The sequence below is a fragment of the Apteryx mantelli genome, chromosome Z, assembly GCF_036417845.1.
Source record: "Apteryx mantelli isolate bAptMan1 chromosome Z, bAptMan1.hap1, whole genome shotgun sequence".
Classification (NCBI taxonomy): Eukaryota; Metazoa; Chordata; class Aves; order Apterygiformes; family Apterygidae; genus Apteryx; species Apteryx mantelli.
The window spans coordinates 5,109,992-5,134,232 of NC_090020.1; the positions used below are offsets into that span (position 1 = coordinate 5,109,992).

The 24,241-nt window shown below is 35.0% G+C and overlaps 2 protein-coding genes across 3 annotated transcripts in view; one reads left to right on the top strand and one right to left on the bottom strand.

The window, feature by feature from the left end:
- Positions 1-24,241, bottom strand: part of IFT74 (intraflagellar transport 74) — a 44,246-nt gene that overhangs the window by 13,604 nt on the left and 6,401 nt on the right. For both annotated transcript variants that reach the window (XM_013946693.2, XM_067316105.1), the window contains exons 9-14: positions 12,766-12,904; positions 11,641-11,703; positions 10,561-10,704; positions 9,894-9,934; positions 7,630-7,709; positions 3,515-3,568 (exon numbers count right to left, since the gene is read on the bottom strand). In XM_013946693.2, the coding sequence (XP_013802147.2) occupies positions 3,515-3,568; positions 7,630-7,709; positions 9,894-9,934; positions 10,561-10,704; positions 11,641-11,703; positions 12,766-12,904 (521 nt within the window). The remainder of the gene's footprint in view (positions 1-3,514; positions 3,569-7,629; positions 7,710-9,893; positions 9,935-10,560; positions 10,705-11,640; positions 11,704-12,765; positions 12,905-24,241) is intronic.
- Positions 19,793-24,205, top strand: LRRC19 (leucine rich repeat containing 19). Its single transcript, XM_067315838.1, has 4 exons — positions 19,793-19,862; positions 21,367-21,877; positions 22,078-22,290; positions 23,599-24,205. The coding sequence occupies exons 1-4, from the start codon at positions 19,797-19,799 to the stop codon at positions 23,925-23,927; spliced, it is 1,119 nt and encodes a 372-aa protein (XP_067171939.1). The 5' UTR covers positions 19,793-19,796; the 3' UTR covers positions 23,928-24,205.

Below are 24,241 nucleotides of genomic sequence, written 5' to 3' on the forward strand. Positions count from 1 at the left end.
GTAAATTCAAGATGGATTATTTGGGAAGAAATAAAGAAGACAGGAGGGACTATTTAATGGAAATATTGACAAATCCCTGATTCACAGAAAGAATGAGCAAAAGGATGGTCATAGAGCTTCCATTATTTTTCAAAGATCTCTGATTTTTAAATTTGTTTCTAGTAAAAATATTTATGGACCAGAAATCTATTGCAATAACTGACTGACTTATCTGCAAAGCTGTCCGTGAAAGAGTTAACTGAGAAGCTTTCACAGAGTAAGTACAGCTTCTTAGATTTTCAGAGGCGAAAGTGTGTATTGCTCTCCACTTCCTCCAATAATAATCAGAAGAGTATCTCTGAGGCAGAGATTTCAGGATGAAAGACACCTGGGATTATTAGAGATCAATGGCATTAGACAACACATCTGCAATGTACATAGCTGATCTGCCAAAAGCAATGACTAGTTCTGATGCAGATTTATTTGGCTCAGAAAGTTGAGATAAAGTTTTGGTCTACCTCACATTGACTAATGACTCTAGGAACGGTATTTGACAAGTATGTAAAAAGGTTTATCTTTTTCCAACACTGCTGTGAAATGGTAACCAGAAATGCAGTTAAAAACAAAGCTTAAACAGCCTGCCATTAATAAAAGCAAGACAAGTCTAGAGTGCTGGATAAGATCATTGCCGAGTCTGTTTTTCGCCAGCACCCAGGCTGCAAATGAAGCTGGCATTAGAAGCAGAAGTTTTATTTTCTGTGATGTTCTTTTCCTTTAGAATGAACTTGTCTCATTTTATCTTAAAGATAGCACAATTATACTTTAATAAGAGGAGCAAGAATGAAAGCTTCAAAAAGAGCTCCTTCCCCAAAGCACACTTAATGCACTTTTCATACTATTGCTGTGAAATACAGCCAGATAGGAATTTTCTTTACTAAGAAAATATCTGAGTACAGTAGAATAGGGAAAGGCTGTACGGAAAACAAACATATTGAAATTCTTACTTAATAGTTTGTATTATAAATATTTGAACTGTTCTTTCCTTTTCTGTTTAAAAATTTGAATGGGTCATTCAAGCCAAATCACTCATAACCTAACACAAAACTTTGAATCTCATTTAACTGTTTAGTATTCTAACAGTGAGCCAAGGCTTCATTAATCTGCCTCATGGGGGTTGAGTCACTTCTTTTCAACATAACAGATGATGCCATGGCCTTTGATGCATCTTATCACAAGAAAATACATGCATGCATTTTGTTTTAAGTAGCTGACCGCAGTCTCTCTTGATTGACCTACCTATATGCTTCCAAGGATTCTGTAGGCAGTTGGGATACTAATCTTACAAAGCACATAGGTAGGAAAAGCACAGGAAAGAAATAAAAGCAGTGGGGAAGGGAAATACTTTTGCATATTCATTTAAAAAAAAAGCTGCGAACTTTATTAGACAGTAATTCTTCAGTGAACAGAAACAAATCACTTTACATGCACGAATACATCATTTTATAAAACTGACCCTAAAATTGTGGAATTAGAACCTCAGAATTGTATCTATATGATTTCAGTATTTTATTTTCCTCGGGCATTTAGGACATTTTCAGATTTTTAACCTTCTTTGAATTTCTTTAAAAACATCAGGTAAGGTCTATATTTACATCTCATCTCATTGTTTTTCTGCAAACAAATCTCTTTCCTACTTATCATACCTGTTTGAGAGACCTTGTCTCATCTGAGCAGTATGTATTTCACAGAATCAGAAAAATGGAATGGAAGGGACAGTCAGCTAATTCATTCACCTGCTCCAAGACAAAAACAACTGTGTGTATGTCATTAGTTCAGGGTTTGCCTATATCCTTCTACACCCTGTCTTTTAATGGACAGCTCATGATAATGACTCAATAACCTCCCCACACAATCAATTCCATCGCTTGATGAGTAAGCGTCTGACAAACTACACTTCTGTGTATAACTCTCACTGTGGTATTTTCTCTTCCACATTAGTGTGATACTGCTGAGTCATGTTCACTTTGTCTTTTCCTATGACTCTGAGAGTTCATTCTACAGAGCCGTGCCTAATTAACTATTCTCTATTCTTTATTTTTGCTGTTGACTACCCCTACCTAAGTGAACAACCTTACACTTACCCTTTCTGAATTTTTTCTACATCATTTTTAATGTCATGATTATTTTAAATTCTAACCTTGTCCTCCAACATGCTTTCAGCTTTTTGCATGCAGGGTGTTTTGTGCCAAACTATATATTTACTCTCTCTTCCATCATCCAACAAGTTAATAAAATACCTCACACAGATTGCAACACTCCACTCAACGTATCCTTCCATTTTGACAGTGTATCCTTTATAATTACTAATTTTTCCATGAAATGCTTAATATAGGTTAATAATGAACTATGTTTCCCTAGCTTGCTTCTAAGAACACCATGTGAGACAGCAGTAGAAGATACACTCATGTCAGCATACAAGTCATCTGCTGCTTCTCCTTATTCTATATTATTTTTCTGTCACAGAAGTAAACTAGCTGCTTGCTCTTGACAAATTAATGCCAGTATTCCTCATCTTCATGTTTCTGTAAGGTTTACAATTTTTTTGGTTGATTATTTATTCCAGAATCTTTCTGAAAATGATACTAAGTTGCCTGGCCTGTATCTTTCTGGTGGTTCTTCCTTTCCCATCTTCAAGATCCTTGCATGTTCTCCCAGATCTCTCAGGGATAACTTTAAAAAGCACTGGAACTGCTTCAGTGCTCTCTGATGAAGTTCAGGAAATCAGGTAATTTGAAAACACATAAGGTCTGTAAGTATTCTCCTTCATCTTTTGTTACTCTCAACTAACACCTTATTTTTGGTGTTGTGTTAGCCATTAAATTACAGTCAACATTTTTAGTGAACACTTACAAAAAGGTGTTATATATTTGGGCCTTCTTGCCACTACTTATTGATCATTTTCCCCTTTTGCTGAGTGACAGATCAACGTTTTTTGTAAACTTCCTATTACAGTGTACTAGCAATAAGACATATTTTTAAAATAGTTCTGTTTTCATCCTCTATTAGCTGCTGCTGAGACCTCTGTGAAAACCTTTTAATATGGAAGAGAGCTTAAACAGCACTCATCTTTAATAAATAAATATAAGGAACTTTAATTTTACAGGATTATGTGATCTCTATATTTGTTCATTTTAAAATTTTGCTTTTATTAGACCTGACCAGTTGGTTTTATTTATCTTTAAATTCATTCTAAAATTAATTTCAGCATTCCTTTCATAAAATACAGCTGGGTTCCTAAAACCTTTAATGTTTGATGAAAAGCCATGGAAGGTGCTCCAAATATCTGTGAATATCCTGTTAGTCCTAAAATATCAATTACCTTGTTCTGATACTGCCCTAAATCAGATCTCAGAAACTTTACACAATGATCACCAGATCAGTTCTTTTCACCTCTGAATTAACTGAGTTTTAACAATCCAAGACAGCCTCTGTCTTAGTGGAATTAGGCTTAATTAATGTATATTAGACAACTTACTGTCCATGCTTTCTTCTCTCTTCTTCAGTTCCTTGTATTTCCAATTTTCCTCTCCTGCAAGAGATGTAACATTGATCCGACTTTATATCAGCTCAGTCCTAGATACCTTTAGGTAGGCAAAATGTCAGTTTTAAAAATAAAAATTCTGAATGTCTACAAAATACAGGATGCATTCCATGTCATTCATCACAGTCATTTCAATTGACTATAACCTATATACACTTTTATAAGAAAGATAATTATTAATAAATCAGCTTCAATGTAATTTTAGAAACTTTAGAAGTTAGGATTTTTAATAAGTGGAGGATAAATACTACTCTAACAGCATTCGCAAAAAGGATATCATTGCAATTTTACTGTTTGGACAAAGAAAGAATTTTTCTGAAGTCAAGGGATTACAATATAGAAAGAATGCATTCATGTGTTTAGGCTCCATGGTTAGTTAAAACTTTCTGCAATTCTGTTTAACCATTTCAAGGGCTCTTCCCCATAGTTTAATATACTTTTATAAGGATATAAAGCTAGTAAGCAACAATGTGCCATTCACATGGAAATAAGCTGGAAAACTGTACAAGCAATGGAATAGGAAAATAAAAGGCAAAGAAAGTGTTCTACAATTATGCTTAAGAGTAGATCTCCAGTACATTCTTTATAATGATATTAGGAGTAATGAATACCATACAGTATACAATTCAGTCCATCTTTAACTGCAATAATCTTAAGTTGTGAACATCTCTTTTTTTAATTGTTCGAGTCTTGGTCATTGATTAAATTTCAGCATATGCTTCTAACTTTAAGGAATACAAAGAAAAAGAATAAAGTGCATTTAACAGAGTAAGCATATTTTCTCCATGTCTTTTTATTTCCACATCCTTCTGCTTTCCTTTTTATCCAGTACATACAAACAATAAGAACATCAAGGGGCCCTGAGGGGACTGTGATTTTGCTTCAGCTTCCTTGCAGCTGTAGCTCTGTTCCTTGCTCCGTTTCACTTTGCAGGGCAGGTCTTCAATACTAACAACTCAAAATCTGTTCTACTCTTAAAAAGTCTAATTACAATGAGTTGTGAAATAGGGAGCTACATGATCTGTCAAGTGTTTAAAGAAATAGCTGTTTGAATTAAAGACTGAAACCTTTAAAATGTCTTTATAGAGAAGTGTTCTTTGAAAACTGGCATTATTTTATCAATATTTTAACCATTCATGTAATTTATAAAGTGTTAAGTCTATTTTGCTATGAGTTTATTTGCATTTTGACTAATCATTTAAAGGTACCTTCTAATACATGAATCACATACAATAACTTGATGAGTTATTTACTTCCTTAGATTTTTGTAACTTAACACTAAAAAAGGTTTCTATTTATGATGTTTATTTTTGATATTTCCTTTTGAATACTGTTCCTAGTACTGAAATATTCATATTGAAACATTCAAAAAAATGATTAGTTGTAATTTTTTTCCATGGGCTATTTTTATTTATATCTAACTAAAAAAATTTAGGCATTGAAATTTTGTGAATGTTTTGTGATATGCAATTTAAATACTGAGCCAGAAGTAAGGTGATGGTGGAGCAGGAAGGATAGTAGGAATCTCGAGGACTCCCTGAGATGCTGAGTTAAAGCAGAATGGCCTTCCTGGATTTTCTCTTTATTCACTAGAGAGGGAGCTTTGGGAGATTAGCATACGGTGCCAAAAGCTAATCCTTACAGATACCTTCTTTATTCTCTCTCTGTTACACCAAGTGTTTGTCATATAGTAATCGAAAAATTCATGTCACTTCCTTTGGGAATATTATTTGGTATACATTATTTCTCCTCTGTTTGAATAGTTGTGAAAAATCACTGCTCATTTTCATAATTCTCCAGAATAGCACTACCTCACTTATGCCCTGAGGACAGGTTCCACTAAAAACCTGACGAAAGCAGCTCTTTAAAAGAGAGAAAGAACCAATATATCCGACATATGAACTGTGTACAACAGTCTTTAGAAGTTGAGAATCACATGATAATTATTATATATATTACAGAGTATGAAGAGACATTGGTTCACAAGGGAGATATGACAGTGGCTCATCAGAAGTCCTATTGTTCCACTGTGGGACAGGCAATCTGGTGAGGTCAAGCACTGCACCCCTTGCTAACTTGCTTCCTCCCACAGACTGGATTTCAGCATGTCCATAGATTCCCACAGGACAGGCCCAATTGCTGATCATATTATGTAATCTAGCATAAGACCTGCTTTGAACTCAGAAATATGGGTTGGTCACCCTTTCTTGTTAAGAAACATATTGATTCAATAGATTCATAAACAAGTGCAGAAGAGAGGACCAGAGGTGTTCCTGAGCATAGAAGAATTATTATTTCTGCTACTGATTTGAGAAAGGTCTTCATAAATGATTCAGTTATTCTTCATATTGCTACAGAAAGCACTCACGTACACAATCAAGTTAGGCATGTTAATCAGATTCCATAAATATGTTAAGTGTTGTAGGCACACATTCACTCTGCATAAACATGGGTAAAAGAAAATTCAAATGAATATAACTAATGAAGGGTAGCCCAACATCAGCATCAGCAGATAGTTAAAGCATAGCATTAAAGAAGCTGCCCTTTGCCTCTGGGTATGTATGAACACATCAACAGCAGTTCAGCCAAACATAGAAAGAAGTTCTCTCACTCCAAAATATTGCAACTTTTGTAGGCATAAGAAAAGGCATTTGACTATGCCCCATCTCTTCTATTGCAAAAGTAAAAGGCCAGAACCCATTTATGAGCTGGATCTACCCGCAGTTCATAATAGATGTGCCCTAAAAATTATTTTCTCCTGCACCACAGTGACAAACAAACTCTGATTCAATGCAGGCTTCTAGGTAAGTTCATGGGGTGGCTTTTTTCTGCATATCCTGATTGTTCCTCACTTGTTGACAGAGAGTATGTGCTGTTCTCCTGCATGTGCTTCAAACACTCCTTTTCAATAGAGGTCTTTTTCTAAAATGGTGAAAGCAGCACAGATGTAAGGAAGGACCAGTAACAAATGACTGTGTATCTAAACCTACGTTTAAACTACAGAAAGCAACTCATTTCTCACCTTCTGCATTTCTCCAAAGATACAAAAAGAGTTGCAAAGGAAAAGGAAAAATAAAAGCAAAATAGTAGAGTTGGAAATTATATTATCTGGAAACAAGAGAGCTAATAAAACAGCTTTAATAAATTATTTGCACAAAAAATAATGAAATATTTGAAGAAATATGGAATAGTTTGAAATTAAAGAAACAAGAAGAGAAATAAAAATATTAAGCATTTGTTTAAGGTCAATTTCAGAAATATTTGTCCACTTTGAAGAAATTCATAGTTATATTTTACACTGAGTCTCCCATGAAAAGGAAAAGGTAGAAAGTAAAAAGGTTACAAACACATTAATATATGGGTCATATAGAATTTAAATAATGCTACAAGGTTTTCCAGAATATACGCCTATGTATGTAACTCCTGTCTAAAGAGAATTTCCTATCACTAGAAGGTTTCTCTTGGGATTGACTTTCATTTTAAACAGTCTCCCACAACTGTTGAGGGCCCATGCTTAATCTAATCTATTTTCTCCAAAACAGTAACTTCCAGTGCTAGAACAAATCCAACCTAGTCTAACATACTACAGCAGGTATTTGCTGTAGATAAGTTTCCAAGCTAATTCCATTTCTAGGCTGCTCCCAAAATTTCCTTGCAAAGATCAACACAAGAAATTTCAAAGAAAGATGAAATAGCATTGAATTCTGTCTGCTTTAATCATTATTATTATCAGTAAACATTCCCACTTCAACATTCTCTGGTAATATTTCAGATCATATAAAAGGTAAAATAAATAAAAGCTTTTCTAAAGTTGATCTGGTTCTACAATGCTGCCAGTAAGAAGGACTTCTATTTCTCAAGGAGTCCTGAAAATAAAATTGGGACAGAAAACTAGACAGCTGTGCTATTTATACACTATTTTTATTAATCAGTACAAATCTGATGAAACCCAGATCTGAGAGTGGGTACTTGCAATTTCTCCTATTCAAAGACAGAGTGCTTTTTTCCTATCTGCTTTATGTAGTCTGCTAGAACTCTAATGACATTACCTTGATGATCCTCCAGATCCATATCAAGGCGTTGAATGACTTTTCTAAAATGGTTTGTCTTTTCCTTTACTTCTGTTAGCCTAATAATAGATAATGAAAACTGAAGTTAAAAAGTGTTATAAAATATTTATACTTTTTGAGAGCAATGAAGAGAAGGTTCAGAATAAAAATAGCAAGCCTAAGTTTATCAATAACAATATTAGGAAGATCACTGTTATTATAACAGGTATATGTACATCACCAGGCACTAATTCCTATATCTACTAAATACCACTGTTCTTTTATTAATATTTCCTTTATGAATCATCAGTATTTGCTCTTATCTTACTCAATTAGTCCCTCTGCTGGTTCTTACACAGCTTTGCAAGTACATCATAATTGTCAAACTATTAACAAGAAACTGTTTTTAAGCAAAATTACCTATATATTCACTAAAACCAGTTAAGAAATTTCCCAGTAGAACAGTATATTGCATAATCAATCCAATTGGGAAATGAAATTACCTGAAAAACATTTTTCTGTAAACTTTCAGATACAATTAACTGTTATTGTTTCTTATCAAGAATTCTTTTAAGCAACTTATTAACCAATCAAAAGATGCTAATGAAGTTAAAAACAATCAAATGATCATAGCTGGAAATACTGTTCAAAAGTGTACAAAATTTTTTCTAGGAGATTTCAGGAATTACCTGTTTTTTTTTTTTTCTGTAAAGAAAGAAAATCAGAAGACTCAAAACCATATTGTATTACTTTATCCCCCCCTGTAATAAAGCACTATTTATTATGACATTAATGAGAGCTTCTGGCAATCCTCAGAAAGATGTGTTACCCATGGTCAGGAAGGAATATTCAGTTGCTCTTTAGAAACAAACTTTTAATAAGCAATTTCATTAGACTTAGGTTGTGACAAAACAGAACAACTAAACATTCCAAAATGTGAGTGCAGTGTATTGTAAGCTCAAGTTTGTGGATGTTGCAGACGAATAGCTCTTAAGTGTGAATGTGTTTTTCTACCTTAAAGAAGTTTACGTCAACACTATTAACAATTTATCTTAATAAGGCATGTTCATAAGAATAGGAAGTATCCTATTATGCAGATCCAAACAATCCATCTGAACAATTACTCATTTCTAGTGATCTTTTAAAACAGCCAGCAGAGTTGAAGGAACACCACTGCGCTTAAGTTTTGGGTTGGGGTATAGAAGATAGAAGTGTTTATTTTCCAAAGTTAGCAAAATGTAAAACTGTGTTCATCAAAGAACATATAAAGATAAGAAGACTTGTGCACTTTAATCCGTGAAAAAATAATTTTCTCAAAACACAGAAAAAACAACCTTTCTTGACTTTTCTGGCTTTATAACCCTCATAACAATGAAGTGTGTTCTAGTGGTTTACCAATGTATTTTGTCGTCCTACCATAATAAACCAGCAATTATTGTTTCAAAGGAACATAGCGGTCTGGCTTAAAATATATACACAGGGATAACAAAGGATAAAAATTGAAAAACTCCAGGAGGAAACTTCGTTCTTAATTTAGTTACCTATCTTCTGACTGCTATTTCACTTGAAACGAGGTGTTATAGACCACTTTGACCCATGCATGTTCATCCAGATTGGATAACGTATATCAAATGTTCATATATATGAAGATTGCAGAAGTTCGGAAATGCTTTCTGTAAACAATCTAAAATAAGAACATCCCAGCTGAGCACATCAGCTACATTTAAAATGATTCTTCAACCAGCTGAGTTTACAAAGTCTAATATACCTGAAAAAAGCCTTTTATCTGGAAATTAATGAATTATTTAGGAATGACATAAAAATGGTCTATCATATTAAAAGTTACTTAAATACTCCTGCCAGCTCAAAACTATTATTTGCAGATATTTTAGATATTCACTGAGAAAACTGCTACGGCAAATTAAGATATTATCACCTTCCAGTTGTTAGCCAGTATCTTTTAATCAGAGGTTACAGTCCCCACAGAAGTATTGGCATAGTGTGTACTCAAACTGCACACTTTTCCATTTTTGGTTCAGTATATTGGCACAAATCTATCTATATCAGTAAGTAAGGCCGATAATTCTTGGTTTGTGAATGGCTGTGACTGAAACAGAAGGATACATTCTGTTCTCTGTGGAGGGTTAGTATCAGATGAAGCTAGAAAATGTTACAATGTTTTAAATGTCCATAGAAACGTGTGATGGAATTCACCTATCTGTCTTTAGAAGATAAATGTAATTCGATACAATGGCAGTACTCACTGTCTTTCCATGCTTGCTATTTCTTGATTATCTTCTTTAACCTATAAAAATGTATAAAAATTTTCTTAACATAAAAAAATTTTTATAAATTAACACAGGGAATAGAAACTCATCATAGAAAATCACAATCTTGCTTTCACATTGTTCTGCAACAGTTCTTCACTGAAGAAAAGTGATATTTAATAGTGTTACCTCTTCCAAATGCTCTCTTTCTTTCCCAATACATATCTAAAACTTGAACACAGTCATCAGTGTTTTCAGACCAACAACCTGCATAGTATATATGGGTTGCTGGGCAACACAGTATGGACCCATGTAAACAAACAAAATTACTCCTGAATTAGTACATCTACTCACTACCTCAAAAGGACGCCATCTGGGCTTGTGTTACAGAACTGTTAAATAGGATCAATTTAATTTTCCTATTCCAACATGACTGACAAATTGGAATAGGTCACCTAATTGAAAAGCTTACTGCCAATTTTGTTTTGGCTGAACCAGAAACATCCCTTCCAGCAAATACATGAACTGTAGTCAATTTCAGCTGATTAGTGCACCTGAGAGAACAAATAAGGGCAAGACTGAAAACCAAACATTTTCAAATATTACCATCCCTTATAATACCAAAACAGAGAATGCTTTAAATGAAATCATTTCAGGTTCTTGCCTGCTTTAGTAATCTCTCTCTCTCCTCCTGTGGAGAACCCATGTTCTTGTCCTCAGTAATCATTTGATTTCGATGTTCCTCAAGCTCATGGAGCTTTTCATACAATTTCACAGCCTCCTGCTTCACCTGGGAGTGTGCTGTTTCCTGTTGAGAAAATCAAACAACTATTCAGCTGCAGTTTCCACTTGGCAAGAACGTTGCAGAAATTATGCTTTAGCTGAGCAACATTTATCTATATATTGAAAGAAAGGCTTATTTGTTACAAACTGTACAAAGAAAACTGTATTAAAAACCATCCTTATAGTCTATAATCTCACCACTGCATTTTCTGGAATGTCATATCCCATTCAGCTATTTCTTGCTTTATAAATTCATCTTCAAGTAAATTTTCTGAGTAAATTTTCTTCACCATTTCTAGATCACCAACTATGTCCAGTATTCAAAAGGACTACAAAAAATGTCTACTAGCATTCAAAAATGATACTTCCTGAAGATGTACATGACTATGTGTTTTAGCTCATGGATCCATTTTTCCATAAGAGACACAATGCAAGAAACTTTTCCTCATTCTAGCAAGTGACAGTATGTTAGAAATGTGTGTTTATGTATGTTTGTGACAGAAAAAAATATCTCAGTCAGTTACCACTGTGTGTTTGAAATGTCAGTTCCTTTTGAAATGGAATATGGAACAATAAAATCATTCTCACACATAGTAAAAAGTTGAAATCTTATGGAGAAATTAGGTCTCACAACTCCTTAAGAAGGCTGTGAATGATAATTTCATATCAGAGAATAATTCCTAGCAAGTCAAACGTCAAATAGAACATCTGACAATCACGAGTGACTAAAACTAGGAAACCTCATTGTATCAAACTTTTTTACTCGACATCTGGCAAAAATAACTTCTACCCACAACTGATTATAAGTTGTTGGCGGAAAATATGAGAAGCAGCTTTGCCTTTACATTCTACAGCATGATCCTACAGTATCTGAAAAAGATTTTTTTCTAATTAAGTTTTAATGTTTCTGACACTAGAGATCAGAAAGACTGGCATGACGACCAGTTGTTGTCATACATACAGCTCTTAGAGACTCCTCCTTCACATTCAGTGCATCCAATTCCTGCTGTTGAACAACCAATTCCTAAAGAGGAAAAAAAATGCAAAATTTAGTTAAGAATTAGTACTTGGTGAGATTTACTTTCTTGTTCTACACCTTAGTATTTAAAACATCTCATTGGTCTTTTTAAAAATACAAAAGACTGGACTGTGTCCAGCTTCTCCAAATAGTTCAGGTATATAATCCACTTACCTTTAGCATCCAACTTTTCCAATAAAAAACTTATTATTGTTATTCGCACTTGGGCTAGAATCAAAAATTGTTTGCACTTTCTTGCACCTATTTCTTAAAAGCAGTATTAAGGGTGGAATTGATAATTTCTACTTTAGATCTTTGAAGCCAGAGCCTTAAATCTGAGCTAGCCTCCAAAGTTTATTTATAGTCATTAAAGAGACAGGTAGCCACTGGCTAGTGATCCAGCTCATCCTAAACAGGTGGGAAGCACTCACCTTAGAAGATGCTTATGTCTTTATATTGACTATACAGGGAGTCTTACTAAGAATGTATGTATGAAGTTAGATGAGATTATTCCTACCCTAGAGCTTTTACTTCTTTTGTTAATATTAAGATTAGTGAAGCCATGCAAATTTTAAAAAGCCCAGTTTACTCTTCTTGTTCATCCAGGCAGACAACAACAACAACAACAACAACAACAACAACAACAACAACAACAACAACAACAAAGTCAGATTCATTTTGGTGCACAGGAAGAAATATTTATACTTAAGAGTGCAGTAAAAAAATGCTGGGATTGTTTCTCCCTTTTGCATGCTTTTTACACATGTGCCTAAATATCTAAGCAGTACAGAGGTTCTTAAAAGCTACATCTGTGTCAGTCTTCAAATCTGAAAGGAAGAAAATGATGAACATTTTTTTTTTTTTAAATAAGAGATATAAAGTATGTTGATTTTAGTTAGTTGCTCAATTTATTTTTCAGGCACTCCTACAATATACTGATGATTAAGATATCAGCAGGCTTTTCTATCATATTACTCAGCTCTCAGTTCTCTAATATTTAAATTGTATCTGGAACTTATGGAGCTGGATTCAGAAACATTTTACGTAAGTACTATGAAACAAACCAACCTGGCAGAGTTTTTCATTTGCAGCCTTCATCTCCATATATTTAGCCTGATTTTCCTGAGACATGTCTTTTATTATGTCATCTGCTACTTTTTTCTGACGTTCAATATCTTCTTCCACAGCTTGAATTAACTTTTCTTTGCTGTAAAAATAGCATATGTTTGTAACTTTTACTAATTGATGTTTATTTTAAGCACCCATTTCAAACTCTGATTTGAACTCTGTCTTCAACCCCCCTGAAATGATCCCCTAATACAAAACTCAGCAGACTCTCAGAAGAGGAGTTCTGATCTTCTTGGGGCTGCATTAGCTATATAAACATTCTTACCACAGGGTACAGCAAATGAAGACTTCTTTGCCCTCACAGTACTCATACTCATACTTCCCAACACCCCCACCCTGTCTGCAAGCATAGTCCCCAGAACTGAGGGGGTTTCCTCCCTCTCAGTTGCTCTCAGTGAATTCTTGGAGTCAGGCTGGGCAGTTTGAAATAAAGAAGCTGGAATATGATTTGTGAATGAATATAAAGAAAACACATTATAAAGATACCAGTACTCGATGGTGCTGGATAATGATGATTAAAAGGCCTTCTTCTATCAATGAAATGGATTCCTTAAGAATGGGGAGCAGTTTAGGAGTCTTAGGCAGTGTGGAGCTTCTCATTCATGAAAAAATTACTAATTCCGTACTTTCCTGATTCATGATTGTAATCCCTTTAGGAAATCAAGGGACTGTAACCATAAAAAATTCTCTATCAAATGCAGAGCTGTAGCATCCTATAGGCAAATGTATTAACAGAAACAAGGAATGCATAAAAAGTTGTTTCCACTGCTTCATGTCAAGTCTAATTTACCGAAACTTCTATATAATTCCTGAATTTCTATGAAATTCTGATGAATTTCTATGAAATTCCTGAAAGCTGGAGAGTCAAATTGAAAACAAAGCTGAAGAGAATATAAAGGAAATGAACAAATACTCAGCAGAAGCTGAAGAGTATAACTTCTTCCTCAGAAAGCCTTCCCTTTACAGTTCATGGAGGATTATTTAGACTGTTTGCCTGTTTCTAAAGTTACCTCTTGTGGAATCAGGAGAGAATTCAGGAGGAAAGATAAGGGGGCACAAAGGAGAAACGGTACGTGGAAGGCAAAACACGCCACCCTTTTGCAGCATGAGTAACAAGCTGGAAGGTGAAGGCCAGACAGCTTGTTCCAGCTGCATGGTGGAGGAGGGAGCGATACGGAGGTATTGCAGTCCGCCCCGACCCAGAGGGTTGCATCCCAAAAAATAATTGCTGCTCAAGGACTAAGTGTTGCCCTATAGTACCCCAGCCTCATTATCCCTGATTACCATATTAAAAAGCACACCCTTTGCTGCATAACGCTATGTAAATAAGGGGGGCACACCCCCAACAACCGCGCAAATGGCAATCTGGCCAATGAAGTACGGCTGCCGCGCTTCCACATCCCACCTTCAGCAACTACAGAACAGAGGAGAGCTCACTAAAGTTTTGGAAGGGAAAAAACTGAGCCCCCGACCTGTTCACTGGAGATTGCTGACGAGCGAGCCTCCTTCCTCCCTCCCCCAAACAGGGACGCCTCTGCGGTAAGACTTGCGCCTCCGACAAACGTCGGACGTTACCCGGGGAAATATATTATTATTGAAAGCACTTAATTGTTAGTTTGAGCTCATAGAAAAAAAATTTGTTGCAGCAAGTGCATTTATCAACGGCAATTCCGAACCTGTTGTATCTGTTGCTTTAATAAAATCTTATTCTTTTCTACTTTGCGAAACTGGCTCAGGGAAAGTCCTTGAACAAGGGGCTCTGGCAGGCAAGCGTAAACTACAAAGATAAGGAAGGGCCTTCCTTCCCTCCCTTTCACACAACACCTCTGTTATTAGAAATGACAAAATCAGATAGATGCCTTCCTTCCAGATGCCAAAAATTGTGAAGTATGTGACTGGCAATATCAAATCAGCAATTACAAACAAAAATGCCTTCAGGCTCACAAGATGGTGTAAAATAATGGAATTGCAAAAGAGTACTTTCAGGATAAGGGAATGATGAATATTTCATAGAAGCATATAAAAGTTGAGGTTGGAAGAGACCTCTGGAGGTCATCTACTCCAATCCCGCTGCTCAAAGCGGGATCAGCTAGAACAGTTCTGTCAGGACCTTGTCCAGGCAGCTTTTGAGCATCTCTAAGTTTCAAGACTTCATAACCTGTCTGGGCAATCTGTCTCAATGTTTGACCACACTTACAATAAAAAAAACCTTTTTTCTTACATTTAAATGGAATTTACTGTATTTCAATTTGTGCCCATTGCCTCGTCCTGTCAATCAGCACCACCGAGAACAGTCTGTCTCTGTCTTTTTACTCCCTCTCATCAAGTATTTATACACATTGATAAGATTACCCCCAACAGCCTTCTCTTCTAGAGGCTAAGCAATCCCAGCTCTCACAGTCTCTCCTCTTAATTTCCATTACTTCTGGTGATTATTCACTAGTGCAACAAACCTTTCCACCAGCTTCAAGAAAATCCAAGGTGGCTGAGCAAAAATTCCACCAGTATGGCCACCTGCGCTGCAAAGATGCTTTGGAGCCTGACAGTGAAGAAACAAAGGGAAGCAATGATCTTCTATGTTCTTCTTTAAAGTTGTAGTGCAGTGGGACTGTCCAAGAAATGTTGGATGATTGTAATATGAAGGTAAGTGGAACAACTTCTTCAGAGTAAAGGTGGTTTGTTCAAAACTAGTCCAAAGAATAAGGCCCCTGCAGTAAACACACCACTCTATGAATGGATTATTATGTTCCTCTTGATGGTGGAAAGGCATAATTTCTTAAATGAAGCATGTTCTTAAGCTATGACAGTAGTTTGCTTCAAGACTCTACAGAAGCCATGGAACTGGAAATCGGCAGGGAGATTTCATGGGTCTTCTTCCTCTGAGGCTCCTCATCCCTCAATCTGTGCCTGTGAAAATTGTTGCAAGGTCTCAGCAATGATAGCTTCTCTCAAATCAAGCTCAACTGGAGATGCAAGTGACAACAGAACTGGCAAGGAAGGATGCAAGAAAATGACAAGGTTGCTGATATCTAGAATACATCCCCACACTAAATGTAACTGTTCTGGAGAGACTGTCAGTGTTGATCACAGGGAGCTTACCTTTAAGTACAAACAGTGCCTTTTTCTGGAAATATTGGGAGTGTTTAGGGAGGAAAAGAAGAATACTACTTGCTACATTCCTCCTGTGTTCCAAAACAGCAGGCAGAATGAGTTGCCAGTGTTGAGGACAGTGGTATCTCCAAAGGGCACTGAATTCTCCTCATCTATGTCTGAGACTGCAAGTATGTATGGTAGAATAAGGAAAGAAAGTCTACTTTTTCAGTCCTATTGATTTAATGCAGGTGTGGCCATGTTACTGAGCAGCCTCCTTACCTGAAGCAAGTCTTTTTCTTATATGATGTGAACACGGTGCAAGATCCCTCAAACTGATCCAGTATGTCCCTGATACCAGAAGTCACTGACTTAGCAGAGATCCAGCTTCTCTGGTAGTCTACCTTCACAGAAGGTGAAAGTGCTTTCTAACAGGCAATAAAAATATTAACAATAGTGATCACATAAGGATAATTTATTACCACAGATAATGTAACTTTTGAAGGCTACTGCAGAAGCTGAACGGAGGCTGGGGCTTGGAAAAGTTGCAGAATGTTGCAGAATGATATTAAGGAAAAATCAAAGTAGCAAAACCATCACAGAGAGCTAGTGAATTAAAATGCTTCCTGCTCAGTCAAGAATTTGAGAGCAATGGAGAAGGACAGCAAGCTAAATCTTTCTGTAGTTTCCTGCTGTGTGTTGGAGAGAATGAGGCTTAGAGAATAAGTACCAACACAATAAAAATTTCCTGGCCATACTGTATGTATACCAATATAACCCCTTTGTGAATGTGTATATAGACATGCTCTCAAATTAGAGTATTATTTTCTTTCAGATTTTCTTCCTGAAATATCTCCCATATAACAGATGTCACTAAATGCCTAAAATTCTTTGACGATAATGAAATTTTATTCATTTGATGGTTGGATTGCATAAAACAAAACCAAAAACCTTTAACTGAACATAACCTAGCTTGCTTGTAAATTCCCTGTGGCATTTTACCTCTGTGCTTCCCATGTGACCTTGAACTTGACACCTAAGCATACTCCTATTAGACTTCCCTATTGGCTGCAGATCCAATTAAATCTAAGACCATTATAAGAAGTTGCTCAACCTAGTCAATCTTTTGCTAAAGATGTTCTAGCTTTATTTTTTTTTTTAAAGCTACCTGCTTATTCATCAGGTACAAAGGTTGAAAAAGAACAAGTGCTGTTGCACCATATTATTGTCACTGCACAGAAAAGCATACTCATATGTACACATGCTGTCTCTAAGAAGCAACAGAAAGGTAAGACACTTGGCACAAGATCTTTTTCAAAATCCAGGCAAAGATTTGATAGTATAACTTGGCTGCTAGATTGGAAAAAGATACATCTTGAGATGCGTTAAAAGTTCAGGAACTACTACGAACCTTGCACATGCCAGATTGTTAGGTAAATTATGGTTCAGTAGAAAGACGGAGAGCAGTCCGATTCTTTTTTGAAAAGCAGACTATCTGATTATATAAACTCCACTACCTCCCCAAGTCTGCCTTTTTCTTTACAAATAGGAGAAAAACAATAACAGTTATTAAATGAACAAATCTTCAAAACCTCCCTAAAGAAAACCTTTTAAGAAAGCACTTCTGAGCTCAAGTTACAAGAAAATGTCAAGATATTATCAATGTATTGCCAGCCTCAATTTCTTTCTAAAATGATTACCTTAAATGGCACTTCTTTTTTAAATATGGTTTTAGGGAAAAGCTACATTGCAATTAATTATGGATGCTTTCCTGTTCTTTTATTGATTATAAGGGTTCCTTCCCACCCCTGCACAGCAGAGGAAATCAACTTCATAGAAAAAAAAAACAAAAAAACTCAACTAACTTTTGAACAGACATGAAAGAAAAACCTGGAAGTGTGTTTTTGACATAAATATACGTAGCACGAATGTTTAGAGAGAAAAATGATTTTGCAAGTTGATGACATCCCTTTCATTTAGATTTATTAACTTTCTGCTTAAATTTTTAAAAAGACTTTTTGATTTACTTCATTTTTTAACTTGATTAACTGGTATAGAGAAACTTAAAGATTGATTAATTTTAAATAAGCATGCATGCATCTTCCCCACTTTATTAACTACTTTTCTTTAAATCTGCAAACTAAAATAATGTTGTTAATCTGTTTCTAGACTGCCTGGTTAAGGCCTGCTCTGTTTCTGAATGGTTTGGAAGAGATATCTATGAACTCCAAGTATGTCACAAGTTCTAACTGTAAACACAGTCTGCATCAGGAGTTCCAAAACTGTTATGTTTACCACTAGCAATATACAAACTTGCTCCAAAAAGTACGCAGGCCCACAGTATCATCATTGCCAAGAACTAAGTACCTAATACCACAGTGACTGCTGTTGCTAGTATTCCTTGTCCCTGTCGCTGATAATATCTGGTGAAAAAAGTTTATAAGCTTGTTACGTATTTAATGTAAATTTCCAACAGCGGTATATACAATGGATCAGAGTAGTAAATGTGCCATTTATCTTCTTGTTCTTTCAAAAAAGTAAGAAAGTTACCACACTGATTCAGGTAGGTGAACCAGTTCAGTCAGCCCTAGATCAGAGACACAAATGCATAGAGGTGATCAAGTAGATTTGACCAGTTTGGCCTAGGGTCTCATCTATTATGATGCGGATTAGCAAAGGCTTCCTAGCCATCTTTTTAAGACGTGATGGAGATATCTTGCAATCTGTCAGACTTCCTAGATTTGGCATTATTCTTTGCTTGTGTAATTGAGCTTCCTTATGCTTTTCTTTTTCCTTTTTCTGTTAAATTCAGTGAATACTCTCTACTGCTCAAGATACAATAAGCATTTTAAACAACTATCTATGTCTTATCTTTTGGTCTTTTTTCTCTTTTTTTCTAATCTTTTTTCTAAGAGACTTCAGATGCTTAAAAAAAGGTGCTAAAATATCACCAAAGTAATAATCTACCTTTTACATGATATTTTAGTTCAAATCTGGCATAAATAGAAATCATTTTAATATTCGATGGAAAAGACTGAATATTCCTGTTCAGAATGAGTAGATCTTGAAAAATAATGCCTGTTCTAAGGAGAAGATGGATGAGTTACACTTTTTCTGAGAGAAGTTAATCTCAGAAAAGCTCTCCTGACTTTCAAAAAATAAGGTATGCATCTCTTCAAAAAATCTAGCACAATAAACTGAACCATGTTTACTTAATTCTAAAGATCAAAGCAACCATTACACTTTCATACTGCAGGGGTGCATGTCTACATGACATGATATATGTTATGCCATGGATCATAAATATCATAAAGAAGGTAAATCTACTCATTATAAACTTACAAAAAAATTGCTTAAGATCATACATAACAATATAAAAGATGCTTGACTGGACAAACCAACAGTCCATCTAGTATATTATTTTGCCTCCACCAGTGGCAGCAAGAGAAATTATTTGGAGAAAGCATGCAAGCCTGGACACTTTCTGCAGCTTATTCCTCTCATACTCTTCTAGTATCCATAACTGCTTTATTAGGGATATTAATGAGTATACTCCTGCCTATTCCTTTCATCTATTTATGAACTTGTTGTTCACTAACTTGTCTAGTCTCTTTTAAATCTGCTAATTCTGTCTGGTCACTTGATTTTAGGTTTGTCTCAATTTAGTGAAAGCCTAATGCATTAAGGCTGTTAACCTAAGATATTTTTCTTCATTTTTCATTTGACAATATTTGTGTGGAACAAAACATATTAAGTTATCATTGAAATAACTGTATCTATTACTACATTAAAGAACCACTACAGAAGAAACTGAAATTCTGGTCTTAATATACAAAAATGTTCTTTTTTGCTAGATTCTGAACATGAAAGTCTCTTGGCTCATGATCTGGGCTGAAATACTGTTTTTGAATCCAGTCACAGCTGACTGCAACGTTACTTCTCAAATAGTAAGTTTTATATGTATGTAAATTACCCCTTGTTTGAAAGACATGCTAGAAACTACAGACATTTTTAAACAATGTTACAAATAGCTAATACCTGAAGAAAGAAGCATCTATAGACACACAAAAAGATAAGGATTTTTGTAAAATGGACAATTAGCTCCTGGTAATCATTATGAGAGATGGAATAGCACTAAAACACATTTGATATGGTTTTATATCTCAGTCAAATCTCACTACAGACCACAGGAATGTATCCTTTGTCTTTACATAGTTTGGAACAGACCTAAAAAAACCCAGTTCTTTGGAAAAGGCTGACTACTGCTCAAGCTAGAGAGAATTACTGATAGCAGCTGCCCAAGTCAAGTCCAAACGAATACAAGATACTTGCCTTTTAAAGCATTCTTTCAAACATTAATATAATGGATTTGTATTTTTGAAGAATGAAAGGAAAGAAGGGAGTCTTGATTAACAGTCAAGTGATGAAACCAGTATTGCACTTTTTGCACTGACTCATGGCTTACAGTACTGTATCTGCTGTTTATTTATCTTTGGGACAAACAGGAAGAACAAAAAAGGGATATGAAGGGTATGTACGGTGTAGAACAGACACTCCACCTCCATTTATTTTTAAATAAGCTATCTAGACTCAATCTGGCCACAGCAGTAGCAAATTGAGCATGGGCTACTCATATTGGAAGAGGGATAACACAACCAAGCTGTTTCCAGTACTTCAAAGCTAATTTAAAGCCAGTTAAAGTATCTTGACACTTCACTGTATTCTGCAGTGATGCATATGCGTACATAAAAGAAAATCTACTCTTTCCAGAAAATAGAAAATGTTTCAAGATATTGAGAGTAAACACTCTCTAGCCTAAAAAGACTGCAGCTATGTTAAACTTTAATCCAGAAACCCAAAACAAATTCAAGTGCCTTATTTATAATATGTACTCAATCTTTTGTTGAAAGTCTGCTCCAAAGATGTTTTTAAAAGTAAACATCATTATTAAAAAAACAAAACAAAACACACACACACACTTTAATTAATTCTCATATTTGAATCTATGTCCCTCTGTGACACCTTTTGGTGATTTCCCAATTATGTGAAATGGAATCCTTTTTATACTCAGCTAACTTTCATATTTGAACTCCAGAACAGATAGTGCTACTATTTCCAAAACAGTATGCCAAACTGGTTATGTTTTGGCTGATAATCACATAAAGAGCTTTGCACCTCAAAGAGAGTTTTAGTCTATGTGCTTTGAAACTTCAGGTCTTTGATATGCCAAAACAATTCATTCTCTTATATCATGAGTCCAGAAGTAAATTAAGAAAAACAAACAGAATTGCAGGAAGACTAGTAGAACTTCTCTTTCAAAGGGCTGGCATGACCAATTACAACAAGGATTTCTGTTCCATCAGTGGTCATCACTGGAATTCCTACATCATCAGACTTTCCTACAGTATTTATTTTAATTCTCAATGTTTTTTTTTTTTTTTTCCCCAACAGGTGACTTGTGAGGAGTCTGGAAAGAACCTCCATAGTATTCCCACTAACCTTTACCAAAATGTTACAAAATTAAGCCTTAAAAATAACAAAATAACTTTAAATGATACTGACAAAAAAGTTCTCCAAAGGCTTACTAACCTCACTGAGCTCTACTTGAATGAAAATGTAATTACTGTACTGTATAATAACAGCTTCTGCAATCTGACAAAACTCACAGTTCTGGATATCAGCAATAATCATATTATCACAGTACATCAAGCAGCATTCACAGGCTTAAATCAACTGTCAAAGTTGAATCTATTCCATAACAATATTACTCAATTAGATTCAGATGTATTTACATCATTAAAGAGTCTGACAGTTTTGAATCTACAGGATAACCTATTGAAATCTTTTAATATAAAATCATCTTTTAAATTGATTACAATTATCTTAGCTGGAAACCCATGGAACTGTTCCTGTGACCTTCTAGATTTACAGAAATGGCTAACTACCTCCAATGTGACAATGGGTACGTTTTCATAAAAGCAGCATTTCATATCTGTTTATGTCAAACAGCCTTATCTTGTTTTTTTCTGATTTGCATAATATCCAGCATCAACTTATCTGTAAATCACATTTTGCAGTAATAAATTAGTTATCCATGGACACGTTTTAGATCAGCCAATTAATTAATTAATCTCATAGCCTTTTCATTGTTCATATTCACAGAAAATGAAAACAACACTGTATGTGCATTTCCAAACACCAAGAAAATAATTTCTATCAGGACTGCAGTTATCCAAACAACAGACTGTGATTTTAAAAAAGATTCTTTAGAAACCACTGTAGCTTCCACTTCTGCCAATAAGCTTAAAAGCATTGCCTTCCTAACATCTCTGGCTTCTTCAAACAACATTACCGGAAACAATGGAACGCATGCAGGTAATATATTGATGCTTCCCTTTACTGAGTATATGCTATTCAATTTGCTGTCCCATGCTTTAATATTTTTCTGTATTCCTAGCACATTGTAAATTTTCCATAAAAGCTAGGGCTATGAAGACTGTCCTATTTCCAGATTTTGCCAGACTGTAAGCACATCATAGTAAACACTGAGTTTTACTTAACTAGCACTCAGAACAAATAAACCACGCCTTAAATCTCAAATAAAACTACAAACTGATGATGTGAAAATTTCAAAGGATTAAAATTCAGACAATTGTACAGATCTGCCTAGCAGAACTAGGAAAGCATCTCAAATCTGCCACCTCTTCTTCCAACCTTTTTTTTTTTTCTGTATGTAGTTGTCCTCTTGATATGTAAAAGAGCAAGCCTATTAATTATAGTTCTGCCCTCTGCTGCAGTTCAGTGTAAAGCATGTGGATGTGTCTGTTCCACGTTCTTTAAAATCTTCAGTGATATCATCACTTTTCTTTACCTTTTGATGCTAATTCCATCACCACTCTGTAACACTCTGTCTTCCTTTTTGGTAAAAATCAATCATTTTTTTTCCTTTTCTTACACTCAAATTAGTGTTCCTCTCTTCTCTTCCATACTGAAATGCTTCACTTCTCGCTTCCAGCTAAAGCAGAAACACTGATCTCCAGATATACAAAGATTGTAAGCCATCACAAACTCCTTTTGCTGCAGCAGCTGAATGTATTCTATAGCAGTAGTCAGCGTATAAAAACTATTTGTAAATACGGACTATGAGCACCAACAATCTCCTGAAGTTTTTTTTTTACAAAAGAAATGTAACTGAAGGAATATGCCAGATAAAAGAAGTAATATGTCCGGGTGCAGACATCCTCACCATAAAAATGTAAGCGAGGGAACTAGAATTTGAAGTCAATTACTGTTTTTTTTTTTCATTTTCAAAGCATAATCCTGGAATTTAGTTAAATTTTGAAAAAAAGATTATTTTATCTTGTATATCTCCCCAACACTTGAGCTGACTTTGAAAAAATTATTTAATTTTGATAAATATGCATGGTATGCATATTTATGTATAGATAAATATGCATATTTCCTTACAGTGCTAAGAAATATGAGACATACATGCATTTTTGTTTTAAGTGATCCTACTGGCTTTTTAGTAGTTTAGAAATAACATTTTATTAATCCTTTAGAGACACTAATTCCCCTGTAATCTTTTATTTTGTGGGTTTAATCCAACTATGAAAAAAAAACATATTACAGGGTTTTTTTTAGGTATTACACATGAAGATTTTTTTCTTGTCTGTTTTAAAGAGTTACCACTTCTTGGCAAAAGTTGGACCTTCCTAGTGGGTGTCCTAGGGTTTGTTCTAAGCACTACGCTCCTGATTTTTACTGCTATAAAATGCCCAACATGGTATCGCTATTTGATCAGCTACAGTCACCGTCGCCTGAAAGAAAATGACCCAGAGATGTTTGAACAGGAGTTCTCAGCTGACATGAATTCTTCTCCCACTGTATCAGGTACAAACAATGAACATTCCATAGTAATATTTGAGAAAATTCATTCATTTGTGCCTGAGGAAGATGGATTTATTGAAGATAAATATATAGATACTCATGGAATATCTGAAGAGAGCTAATTTCTTACATAATGGATGATCTGACTTTCAAAACTGTAGTAACCTTGTTCAGTCTATTCATCCTTGCATATTATGTTACTTATGTATGATACAAAATGATGCTGAGCAATCCATCTCTTTCTATTTCATTTGGTCAAATCTGTAACAAGGTATTGCTGCATGAATCAAAGTCAAAAAATCAAGTAACAAGCACGCATTACCATCATAACAAATATTTCAAAATATGTAAGAATACAGATCATCTATCTTGCATAAAAATCTATTTGATCATTTCTGGGGGGGGGGGGGGGGGGGAGAAGCTTATTGTATGCTGC